This window comes from Otolemur garnettii, unplaced genomic scaffold, assembly GCF_000181295.1.
Source record: "Otolemur garnettii isolate 467f Iridium unplaced genomic scaffold, OtoGar3 scaffold00423, whole genome shotgun sequence".
NCBI classification, from domain to species: domain Eukaryota; kingdom Metazoa; phylum Chordata; class Mammalia; order Primates; family Galagidae; genus Otolemur; species Otolemur garnettii.
Window position 1 is genome coordinate 36,672 of NW_003852818.1, and position 12,990 is coordinate 49,661.

The 12,990-nt window shown below is 36.7% G+C and overlaps 1 protein-coding gene across 1 annotated transcript in view; it reads left to right on the forward strand.

Annotated features, from left to right (window-relative positions):
* Positions 1-12,990, forward strand: part of LOC100945761 (ovostatin homolog 2-like) — a 55,343-nt gene that overhangs the window by 13,638 nt on the left and 28,715 nt on the right. The window contains 9 exon segments of the mRNA XM_023509145.1: positions 1,424-1,533; positions 1,853-2,011; positions 2,971-3,198; positions 4,268-4,322; positions 4,704-4,849; positions 5,186-5,332; positions 7,045-7,215; positions 8,017-8,188; positions 12,716-12,818. Of these exon segments, the coding sequence (XP_023364913.1) occupies positions 1,424-1,533; positions 1,853-2,011; positions 2,971-3,198; positions 4,268-4,322; positions 4,704-4,849; positions 5,186-5,332; positions 7,045-7,215; positions 8,017-8,188; positions 12,716-12,818 (1,291 nt within the window).

Consider the following 12,990-nt stretch of genomic DNA (forward strand, 5'->3'; position numbering starts at 1 on the left):
ACCCTGGGTAGAGTGCTATGGTTTCATAGCTCACAGCAACCTCAAGCTCAAGCAATCCTCTTGCCTCAGCCTCCCAAGTAGCTGGGACAACAGAAGCCCACCATAATGCCCAACTATTTTTTAGAGGGTCTCGCTCTTGCTCAGGCTGGTTCTTTTTTTTTTTTGAGACAAAGCCTCACAGGCGCCCACCATAATGCCTGGCTATTTTTTGGTTGTAGCTGTCATTGTTGTTTGGAGGGCCCGGGCTGGCTTCAAACCTGCCACCTTAGGTGTATGTGGCTGGCACCTTAGCCACTTGAGTCACACGCGCTGAACCATGGCTGGTTTTGAACTCGTGAGCTCAAGAAATCCACTTACTTTAGACTCCTAGAGTGCTAGGATAACAGGTGTGAGCCACCATGGCTGGCCTAATTTCTGATTTAATTCAATAGCTCACAATCTACATCTCGAAGGTCAAATCCAGATCTCTACCTATTTATGTAAATGAAGTTTCATTGAAATATAGCCACACTCATTTGCTTAAGAGTTAAAGTTAAATAGTTGTGACAAAGACAGTGTGGTCTACAGCCTCAAATAACTATGTATATCAGATCCTTTGCAAAAGAAGCTTGCCAACCCCTGATTTAATAAAACTGTATTTCTAATACATTTGGAACAGTATTTCCAATACATTTGGAAGTGCTAAAATTATTAATGAAAATTTTACAAAGTCACACATAGCATGTGCTCAAAAATAGCTGTTAAAATAATTTTTTTAAAAAGAGGAAAGTGACATTTAATTTAAGGTGGGGAAAGCAAAATCAATTACTAATTATTTCTTGTTACTTAGAGTTTGGGATTACATCATTTGTAAAGTACTTTATATAAATATACTTGATCAATTTTGTGATGGCACTCAAAATGGGCAAATTTGTCACATTTATAGTGTTGTTAGTAGTAACTTACCCAGATGTTTCACTGTGCTTATTCACTTACTTTGTTGATATCACAAGGCATTTTATTTACTTTGCTACCAACTATTAAAAATTTGATGAAAGTTTAAATACACAGTTATCTTGCAAGCACAAGAAAGATTTCAGAAAGCCTTACATTGGAGATGTCTCTGGTATTCCCCATCATAAAGAGAATCAAAAGCCAGAACTGAATAGCCTAGCAGGAGGCAGGAACTTGAGCTTTTTCTTCTGCTTCTGATTCAAATGTTTTTATATTAATTACAGTCTTCAATTTTAAGTATCCCATAACCAGATAATGTAGAGCGTGCTAAAAACATACTTCAAAGCATTCACACCTCTCTTTCAATGTAAAACCAGAATATAATTTTGTGTATAGAAAGTTCTCACATGTACCCTAAGCTGTTTTTTCTTTTGAATTTTTTATCAAACAATTAAACCGTCCCTGACACTGTGTCTTATCATTTTTACAGGTGTGCAGATCAGTGAAAAGACTTCTATTTTTATCACTCAGTTTCCTGGAACTGTGAAATTTGAGAACATGGACCCTTTCTATAGAAGAGGGATTTCTTATTTTGGAACTGTAGGTTGACTTAAAAATACACATTCCCCCTTCTTTCCCCCCTCCCCTTTGAAAATTTCTGGTCACTTTTTCCTATTTTCATAATGTATCTTTAGCACTACTGTGTCTGACATACTGGGAAAAAATTCCAGGATGAAAAGAAATAATAATAGATAAAACTGTAACTCTTTGCATATTTCTGCATGTATATTTAATAGAGCATCTTGCTGTCCATTAGACTTGAAGATTGTGAGTGATCACATTTGTGAATAGAAAATTCTTTTTCTGTAGAATTGTGAAAAATTGGTGTTTTAAGAATATAAATACTTTTTTTGTACAGCTTAAACTTTCTGGTCCCAATGATGTACCAATGGTGAGCAAGTTGTTGCAACTGAAGCTTGATGGCAAATTTGTGGGCAATTACACAACAGATGAGAATGGCGAAGCTCAGTTTTCCATCGACACTTCAGATATATTCAATCCGGTGTTCAACCTGCAAGTAAGACATCAAGGAGTGGATGCAGACTGTCAGATATCCCATAGGGGACCTGAATTTTAGGAATTCTAAACATTAAGAATCTCTCAAAAGATAACTTTAACTGAGAATATATTTCAGGCTCGGTGCCTGTGGCTCAAGTGGCTAAGACACCAGCCACATACACCTAAGGTGGCGAGTTCGAATCCAAACAACAATGATGACTGCAAACAAAAAATAGCCAGGCATTGTGGCGGGCGCCTGTGGTCCCAGCTAATTGGGAGGCTGAGGCGAAAGACTCGCTTGAGCCCAGGAGTTGGAGGTAGCTGTGCGCTGTGATGCCACAGCACCCTACCCAGGGGGACAGCTTGAGGCTCTGTCTCAAAAAAAAAAAAAAAAAAGACAATATATTTTAATCAAGTTTTGAAATTTATCTTGCTTTTATATGATTTGCCTGTTCATTCAATAATATCTGAGAATATTTGTTCAAGCAGATGAAAGCTAACCGTGTATTACAATGGTTACAATTCTGTAACAACCAATATTTTCCTTTGAGAAACTAGGAGTAGCTCATGAAGATGACTTTGACTTACTTAAATAATTCATGCATAGATAGAGGAGATAGTATGATTTCTCTTTTTTTCTGCTGTGTAAGAAAAATTTTGCAGTTAAACAATTTTTCAGTGTTCAAAAATAATGGAAAGAAACAGTGTAAGTCCAGTTTTCTGACTTCAATTAAAGAGTAAAAAAAATCACAACTTGTTTTGTGGTCTAATGACATATTCATGCAATATTATTTCATGAGTCATGTTTCATTAAGAGGAGAGTGCTGTTACTATTTCAATTCCAACAGTTTAAAATGTCAGCCTCAAGCTAAAATTCCTCCCTGCATGGGAAAAAAAAGAAACCTTCTGTTCGGTAGTCACATTCTCTTTGGATGCCTTTATAGCTCTAAGATCCTTCACTTTCTTTTGTCATATCAGGCCATGTACATTCGCCCTGACAGCTGCCATCGTCTCAGGATGTGGGAGTCCCTGTATTTGGAGGCATATTTCTCAGTCTCACGCTTTTACTCTCGAACTGGTAGCTTCCTGAAGATTGTTCCGGAACCAAAGCCGCTTAGATGTAATCAACAGAAGATTATTACTGTGCTTTACTCCTTGGACAGTGAAGCATATAAGGATGATTCAAATGTAAACTTCTTCTATTTGGTAAGTCTCAGTTAGTGTTTTGGAATCTTGTCTAATGGTATGTCTGCTTAGCACCACGAGGCTTAGAAAATACACATCAGTCATGCCATGGGAATCTGAGTAAGCTCCACCTCCTCACCTTGCTGATGAATGCTACTGAATTCATTTTTAAAAAAGCAAACATACACGCAAAATGAACTAAGGCAGTGGTTCTCAACCTTCCTAATGCCGTGGCCCTTTAATACAGTTCCTGTGGGTTGTAACCCACAGACTGAGAACCACTGATCTAAGGCAATTAAATTTCCTTAACATTGAAAAATTTGATATTCAGAGTCTGCTTTTTTGAGCATTCAATTGTACCTTGTGCCCAGTATCTATAGCCCTTGATGGTAGTTAAAATATTAGGCAGAGATCAGAAAGTAAATTGGAAAGCTCATTTTGATAAGCAGTAGAAGGACTTAGCCCACTTGATTCTGTCCGTTTTGTCTCTGTGAGGCAAATTGATGAGTGAAAAAGACACTGACTTGGAAATTGGCATTCCTATTGGCAAGGAATTGGCATTCTTAGTCCTTTACCCTGTCCTGTTTGTCATGCAGGTTGATCAGTCTTGAGCAGATTGTGTAAACTCTCTAAGCCCTGGCTTCCTCAGTTGCAAATTTGTAACTAGAAATAATAAGACTCACCTTGGAGGGTAAATAGTGTGTCAGGTACTGTTATTTGGACTTTGTGTGTTAACTTGTTTAATCACCTTTATGGACACATCCATTTGACAGATAATGGAACAGAGGCAAACAGGTGAAATAATTTGCTTTAAGTTATAGTGAATAATTAGAGGAAGGCATATTGGAAGCCAAACAGCCTGAACAATATAAGAGCTTTATAGACCACCTTTCCACTGTACATGATTTCTCGAATTTTCTAGTACATACTAGGCTCTCAGTCAACTGTAATCACTTTCTCTGTTCTTTTCCAATTAATTCAAAGTCCATTTTTAACATTTGTTTGTGGATAATTCATTACCTCGCAACACTATGATAATATGATATATTAAATAATATGTCTTATATTGTGTTTTCTTCATTCTGCACAGGTGATAATTAAAGGAGCTATCTTCCTCAGTGGACAAAAGGAAATCAGAAACAAAGGTGTATATGATATATTCATTTTTTAAGTACATACTCTAGCTTCATCTTTTTAAATTATGTAACTCTTATAGCAATAGTGACAAGAAGGTAAGAAGAGCACTTCCTTATTACAATTCGTAGATGAAAAGCAATAGTCAGCACGGCCCAAGGTCAGCTGCTAAATATTTTGATGAATGAGATTTTTACCTGTTTCTATTTTTGCCAGGGCTTTTAGTACATTACAGAAAAGTGATGCCCAAATCCCAGAATTTTTATTACCTAAATTGTTCCATCTTCTTTATTGTACATATAGCTTCCGTTCCATAAGCCATTTTCTTTTACCTAAGTGTACCTGGTGATCTAGGAAACTTTTGTCACTACCTCCGTCTCCTATTTACACAGCCTGGAATGGAAGCTTCTTGGTCCCAATCGACATCAGTGCTGATCTGGCCCCTGCAGCTGTCATGCTTGTCTACACCCTTCACCCCAGTGGGGAGATTGTGGCTGACAGGGTCAGATTCCTGGTTAACAAGTGCTTTAAAAACAAGGTAATGCTTCACAGTTTGTCCCTGTTGTCTCCCTCTTATCTGACTGCCACCACCTTGACTTGGTAGCCTCCCACTAAATGTTGTTGCAATTAAATTATCTAGGGGTGAGAGAACTACCAAACAGAATGTGTAGTCGTTGGCAATAGTGCTAACAGAATTATCATTAGATAATTCTGAGATGTCAGGAGGGCGATGAGGAGATGTCTCTGCAAAGAGATTTGGGAGAAATATGGGTACAGAAATCTATAAGGATTTAGTGGGAAAAGATTGAATTTATTAAAACTATTTTTATATAAAATTACGTCTACCTCCATTCCTTTTCCTTTTCTACTTCAGGTTAGCATAAACTTCTCTAAGGAGCGGGGACTACCTGGCTCCCATGCCAGACTCTATCTTCAAGCAGCCCCTGGCTCACTCTGTGCTCTCCAGGCTGTGGATAAAAGTGTCCTTCTACTGAAATCCAAACAGCTGTCAGCTGAAAGTGTAAGTAAGCTCTCAGACTTCCCTATTTTCCTCATTTTTCCTGGACTTCCACAAGATTTAGGTTTTAGATGATGTTTTTACTGGAGATTGAACATGTTGGACTTATCAAATATTTTCTCCTTTGTACTGCAAAATATAATAGTTTTTGTAAAATATCTCTCAGAATTTATTTTTCAGGGGCACTTTTGCCAGGTACTCAGTAGACCTATGCAATATATAAACCAAAGATCTGCTTTTATTTCTAGAAATTTCTTCTGAATTATAAGCATTAGTCTTTCTATTTTTTTCCTTTCTTAAAAAACTCTATACACATGCCAGATCTCTTTTACCTGTTTTCCAATTCAACCACATTGCCTGTCTCTGTTTTAATTCATTCTTTCTCACATTTTTATTATTTTTTGTTTTATTTTCAAAGTTTTCTTTCAACTGTTTTCTCTTGAGGTTTTTATACTTGGGAGTTTATTTATGGTACAATTCTATCTATTTTTTCTGAGCTCAGTGAATTCTCATTTTATTTCTTCTTAGTTTTTGTCCATTTTTACTTTTTCCTTTATTCAATTTCTGATGCATGATGCTTTAAAAGACTCCAAATGCATGTTTGAGAAAACTTCATTTATATGAAGTGTTCTGGTATGGCTTTCTCTGTTTATTTATTAATTAGTTGCTTAGTTACTTTAGTAAAGAAGTTTCATCAACTAAAAGATTTGCATTTTCCGCTTTGTATGAAGTTTATTTCTTTTTTTCATAGTTCTTGGTATTTTCAGTGAAGAGTGCCCCTTTCTTTTTTTTTTAGTAAAATGCAATTTCTTGAATAAAAAAATGTTAGTGTTGGAAAGGGTGTTATAAGGATTAGTGTTTTTTTATTTCTTATGTTTCATCATTGTTCTTTATTTTATGCTATCATATTCTTCCCTCCTTTAAGTGCACTGTCTTCAAGGGTCGGCATACCTCATTCTCCCCCTTTTTTTTCTGAGTGTTTTCTCATTATCCATGCTTCACTTGAAGTTGCCACTTCCAGGTCTACTTATTTCAAGGCCTTGTCCTGCAGCCAGTCCCGAGAACTATTTAGTTTAATGACTATGGCTTATGTTTTGATGTGCAATGTTGAACGCTCTTTTATCTGGAGTTGATTTGGTGTGTGTTCCTTCTACACCATGCCATTCTTTCCTTTGTCACGTAGCCTCTTCAATTTCCCTTCTACAGTTTTGCATTCCTCAGATTTTCAATACAAGTGGTAGTTACTCTGCAACAAGTAATTTGAAGGTCATGGTATTCTCTGGATTTCAGTAATGTCAAATATACTAGTCATATATGAGATATGTATATAATTACTTGTGCTTTTGACTAATTTTATATTCTTTTCAAAGGTTATGTAAAAAGACTTAGAATCAGGCAGCTAACATCTAACATTATCATTTCAATAAATTATCTATATCCTAGTCCTTGAATTCATCAGTAGATCTCAAGTGTCTCTTTCTTACATGCCTCCTAAATCCTGCACAAAACTGAAATGTGTTGTTAACATGTCATTAATTTGCCTAAAGGAAAATCAATTTCCTCTTCTGAAAACTTAACACAAAAATATTTGATTAAATATTATGGCCATACTCTTAAAAGGACAAAAACAAATAAGTATGATGTAAAATTTACCAATTTTCTAACTGTAAAAGGAGTGCCTAAAATCATTGGGAATCATGTGATTTTTCTCATAGGTGTATAACCTGCTTCCAGATACAGGACCATATGGTTATTTCTATCCTGGTCTCAATCTTGATGATAGCAAGGTAGACCCTTGTATTCCTCAGAAGGATATGTTTTACAATGGTGTATATTACACACCTGTAAGCAACAACAGAGATGGAGATGTCTATGATATTCTCAGGGTAAGATCACTAAAGATTTTGTAAATTATTTTGTCTCAGTTTAAATTTTAGTCTTTATATATTCAAATAATCCATATCAATGTTTTATTCACATAGATATCTTTTTATGTCTTGAGATTGTTAGTGTAATCTGCTAATAGAGTACATAGAAATTGTCTTATTAAAAAGGAAATAATAATTTTTGTTGACTTTCTATTTTATAAAAAATAAATTATGTGGCCAACATTATAAAACCTCATATTAGAAGCAATGATATAATCTTCAATTTATTGCAATAACTCTTATGCAGAAGCTAAAATGGAACTGGATTCTATATGTACCTAAGCATCAATTAGATGTGCTGAGGCTTCCATCAAAGGATTTTGTAATTAACATCACAAGTGTATACAATAAAGGGCATTGAATCAAATAGAGTTTAGTTCAAGTCCCAGCTAAAGTGTGCTGGGATTTACTGAGTGTACATTGAATATGTGTGTGTGTGTGATGTTAATTAGGGTTATTATAGTGCCAATCTCATAAGCATTTTCCCTTTAGGATTAAATGAAGAAGGATATAAAATACCAAAATGCTAGCATATAATAACTGCTAGAAAAAATCATAGTGATGATAATTTTTCCTCTAAATTAGAGATTTTCCATAAATCACATAGAGGTGACTTGGTTCCTAAAATCTTGGGCCCTTGCTAGTACAGAATATATGTATATTTATGCTCTAGTTACTGTTACAATATAACTAATGCACCTTTTCTAGTTCTTGTATGAAAGGAATGCACAGTGTTTTTTATTGTTTGTTTCTTTGAAGGATGTGGGTCTGAAAGTCTTTACCAATCTCCATTACCGGAAACCAGAAATATGTCCAAGGGAAGGAAAAGGAGATCTGCTATTCCCTGAGCCATTATATTCAGGAATTCCAGGAAGTCTAGGAGGTCCAGAATATTATGCACCAATGTATACATTTTCATCTAGATTTACATGTAGGTAATATAGAATTTTGTGTCAGAGGGATGCCAAAATGATCGGTGGAATTTGGTGTATTGAGAGGAAAACTATACAAAATTCAGGTTTTACATGTGAATATTGTCATATTTTCATTGCAACTAGCCATCCCAAAGTCAGAGAAAGCAGAATAAGACAGGCTGGAAGTGTTTTTAAAAATAATTTAGGTTATTTTCATTAGTAAAACACAGTATAGTCATGTCTCATTCTGAGAATGTGTGTCCTTAGGGGATTTCATCATTGTATGAACATGATAGAGGGTACTTACACAAATCTAGATGGTACAGCTTGTACATGGAACTGTTCAACATTTTAGTGTGCTGAATACAATAGGCAACTGTAACACAATGAGAAGTATTTATGTGTCTAAACATAGAGAAGACACAGGAAAATTGGTGTAAAAGATTTAAAAAATGAGGGCCAGGCACAGTGGCTCATGCCAGTAATCCTAGCATTCTGGGAGGCAGAGGCAGGTGGATTGCTTGAGCTCAGGAGGTTAAGACCAGTCTGAACAAGAATGAGATCCTGTGTCTACTAAAAGTAGCAATACTAGCTGGGAATCATTGCAGATGCCCGTAGTCACAACTGCTTGGGAGGCTGAGGCAGGAGGCTCTCTTGAGCCCAATAGTTTGAGGTTGCTGTGAGCTATGATGCTACAACTCTTTACCCAGGGTGACAGTCTCAAAACAAAACAAACAAACAAAAAAGATAAAAAGTGGTACACCTGTAAAGGGCACTTACCATGAATGGAGTTTGTAGAAATGGACGTTTCTCTGGGTGAGTCAGTGAGTGTTAAGTGAAGGTGAAGACCTGAAACTTTACTGTACCCTGCTGCAGACTTTATAAATGCTGGGCAACACTTAATTTAAGAATATTTATTTTTCTTTCTTAAATGACAAATGAACCTTAGCTTACTATAACATTTTTATTTTATAAATGTTTAACATTTTTAAAGCTTTTGGACTGTTTTGTAATAACCATTTTAAAAACATATTAAACAACTGTACAAACATATAATCTTTATATTTTTCTTTTTTTTTTTTTTTTTTTGCAGTTTTTGGCAGGGGCTGGGTTTGAACCCACCACCTCCGGCATATGGGCCTGGCGCCCTACTCCTTTGAGCTACAGGCGCCGCCCTAAACTTTTTAATTTTTAAACTTTTCTTAAGGACTAAGACCCAAACACACATACACTCTAGGCCTAGACAGGGTCAGTATCATCATTTTCACTGTCTTCTACCTCCACCTCTAGTCCCACTGGACGGTCTTCAGGGGCAGTGACACAGCGTGGAGCTGTCATCTCCCATGACAATAAGGCATCTTCTAGAATACCTCCTGAAAGACCTGCCTGATGCTGTTTTTCACTTAACTTTTGAATATAAGTAGAAGGAGTAAACTCTAAAATACAGATTAAAAAGTATATTATAGTAAATACATAAACCAGCAGTGTAGTCGTTTGTTATTATGTACTGAACATAATTATATGTGCTCTATACTTTTAAACAACTGGCAGTATGGTAGATATTTTTACATCAGCGTCACCACAAACATGTGAGTGATGAGTTACACTATGACAGCTTCTGTGTCACTAGGTGATAGAAAATTTTCAGCTCCATTATAATCTTACGGGACTGCCGTCATGTAAGTGATCCATCGTGATGACACGAGGTTGGTATGACAAAGCCAAAATCAAAGCTGCATTTCAAATGCATCTGCGAGTACTTGAATAACATTTCCCAACTCCCTCTGACTTGACATCGAGATTAGTCTGGTGATTGAAGGGGTGTTGATCCTGGAAATAGGTTCCAGAAATTCTGTTTTAGAAAAATGAAAGGCCTGACAATGTTATACAAGGATAGACTCAGTGAGTGCTGAAGAAGCCCCATCAAAACCAGAAGTTGAAACCACTTTGAAGTGCTAATCAAGAGGTTGAAGTTATCTGATTTTCTACTACAGGCAGTTCCTGGGTTACAAACAAGATAGATTCTGTAGGTTTGTTCTTAAGTTGAATTTGTATATAAGTTGGAACAGGTATTTTTACCTTTTATATCGTGAGTCATACATTGGTCAGATGTTTGTAACTTGGGGACTGCCTTACTAAACTAAACCTTATTCCATGAGCTTTATCAGAAACATGAAAAAAACTTTCTTGTATCTCGGACTAAAAGGTGTCAAAACCAAAGTTATTCATTTTCTTCTCTTCTTTCTCTAATTATTATTTATAAATTCACTCAACAAACATTTATAAAAGCGAGGGAATTAGTTGTATGGTGGGAATGCAGTTACTTCATCCCTGCTCTCCCAGAATTTTTAGTCTGAGACAGAAACTTGGAAATTAAACAGGTAATTCTACAAACCTGAGGAGAATACACTAAATGGAAAATATATATATATGAATAGAAAAGGCCTCATAGACCCTCAAGTGTTAGGTGATGTTCTTTCTTGCAGGGAGAGAAGGTCGGCTTTGCTGCAGGTGCAAGCTCGCTCCTAGAATTGTTTGAAAGCAAGAAACGACTACACACTCTTAGATGGCGTGTAGCAAAATGTCTTTATTTTCTACTCCCTTTTATTGGGAGCTAGTCGCGTACACCATATTGATCAATAATCCTAACATCCTCATTTCTTATCTTAAACTATAGAAAAGAAAGAAAGTCCGGGAAAGTGAGATAGCCATCATAAGATTAGCCTAAAGAAAGAAAGTCTGGGAAAGTAAGACAACCATCTTAAGCTAGCCTCAGGCTATTCCTCTTTGAAGACCTAAAAGAACTATACATTAATCTGACTTCTATTGTTAAAGTTAAAGGTTAGGATAAACAGGAGTAAAACCTTTCTCTTTCATGTACTCTATTAAATTTCTGAGAAACTGGCTCCATGACTGTTATCTTATGGTTTTGGAGACCTTGCAGTTACTACAGAGTATTTTACTCAATATCATTACAATGGAGTTTTTCTTTTTACTCACACCAACCTTTGAGTCATGTCCTCTGCACAGATGGGCCGTTTCAACCCTTGTCTGATAGGCTGACTTGACTACACAGTTGGGGTTCCCTGTAGGAGGTTTTTACGCCTTGCCAGCAGGCCCCCACTGTGTTTTCCAGGTCGCTTAGAGCCTTGACAAAAGCGCATAATACTCGCAAGTCTTTTTGCTCAGTTTCTGGAATTAAAAGAGCACATTTCATTTAATTTTTGTGGGGGTTTACCCCACACTCAAGAGCCTATTATGTACTTCTTTTTTCTTTAATTTTTTTTTTTTTTTTTTGAGATGGAGTCTCACTATATCATCCTCAGTTAGGTGCTCTGGCATCATAGCTCGCAGCAACCTCTAAGTCTTGGGCTCAAGTGATTCTCTAGCCTCAATCCAAAGTAGCTGGGACTACAGTTGCCTGCTACAGTGCCTGGCTATTTTTTTAGAGATGGGGTCTCACTCTAGCTCAGGCTGTTCTAGAACTTGGGAGCTCAGGCGATCCTCACACCTCAGCCTGCCAAAGTGCTGGGATTACAGGCATGAACCACCATGCCAGGCCTATAATATACTTCTTGAGGAAGTCGCATTTATAATGAGACCTGAGAAATGAATGATAACATATCACAAAAAGCAGGACAAGCTGAGCAGAGAGGGAAGTACTGTGCAAGACAAGGTAAGAATCTACGAGCACTTCAGGATGGCAGAAAGTGTGACTCAAAGCAAGGGACAGCTAAAGAGGGAGAGTAGACAGATCATTAAAACTTTGCAGGACATTCAAAGAGGTGGAAATCCATCCTAAAGTAACAAGATCCCGTCAACAAGCTTTAAGCAGATACTCTAATATATTTCTTTCTAAAATATCTCTGGCTGCTCTGTGAAAAAGGGTTTGAGATTTGGGGCCATTTCAAGCCATATGAAATGCTATAAATGTTAGTAATTCTGGTGAGAGATAGTGGTACACTACTAAAAAAAGGCGTGGAAATAGAAAAACAGCAATAGATTTCCGAGATGCTTTCCAGTTATGCTGACAACATTTGTAGGTTGCTGAGTTATGAGAAATGCAGGAGAGGGCGGGATCAAAGACAGTTCTTAAGTTTCTGACTTGAGTAAGTGGGTGGATGTTGGTAGCCTTCCTGGAGATGGAAACACAGGAGAGAGGTGGGGGAAGGGATACAATGAGGTTAGTTTAGGAGCAATGACATTTGAAATGCTTATAAAGCATCTGCAAGAAATGTGCAGAGTGCTGCCTGCATGAGCCTGCAGCTCAGGAAAGGGATCTGGGAGGAAGACACAGATTGAGGAGGCTTCAGCATACGTGTTACAGTGGAAGCCGTGTGTAAAGAGGTCAATGGGGAGACAGTGCATAAGAAGAAAATGACCTAAGACAGAGCTCCTAGGAGCAAGTTGAGGACGACAGTTAATGTAGGAGACTTGAGAGTGGTTGTTTGCTTTGCACTAAGCATATGTAGTTAAAGACCCAGCTTACAGTTGTGTATCAATGAAACATGTATTTTTATACTCTCTAATTTCTCTTTTCTTAGCTGCTGAAATCGCAGGGAGCAGTGTTTATAAAGAACAGGTTTTTGTAGAAACAGTAAGAAAAAACCTCCCAGAGACGTGGATCTGGGACCTCATCAGTGTGGAGTGAGTTTTTAATTGTTTCCTCTTGTATGTGTCTTTACTTTTATTTTATTTTCCTTTTTATTTATTAATTTTTAATCCTGGGTATATAAAAAGATACTATATTTTTAAAACATATAATACCACTTATTTACATGTACTGATTACACATTTTCTTTCTTTTTTCTTTTTTGCT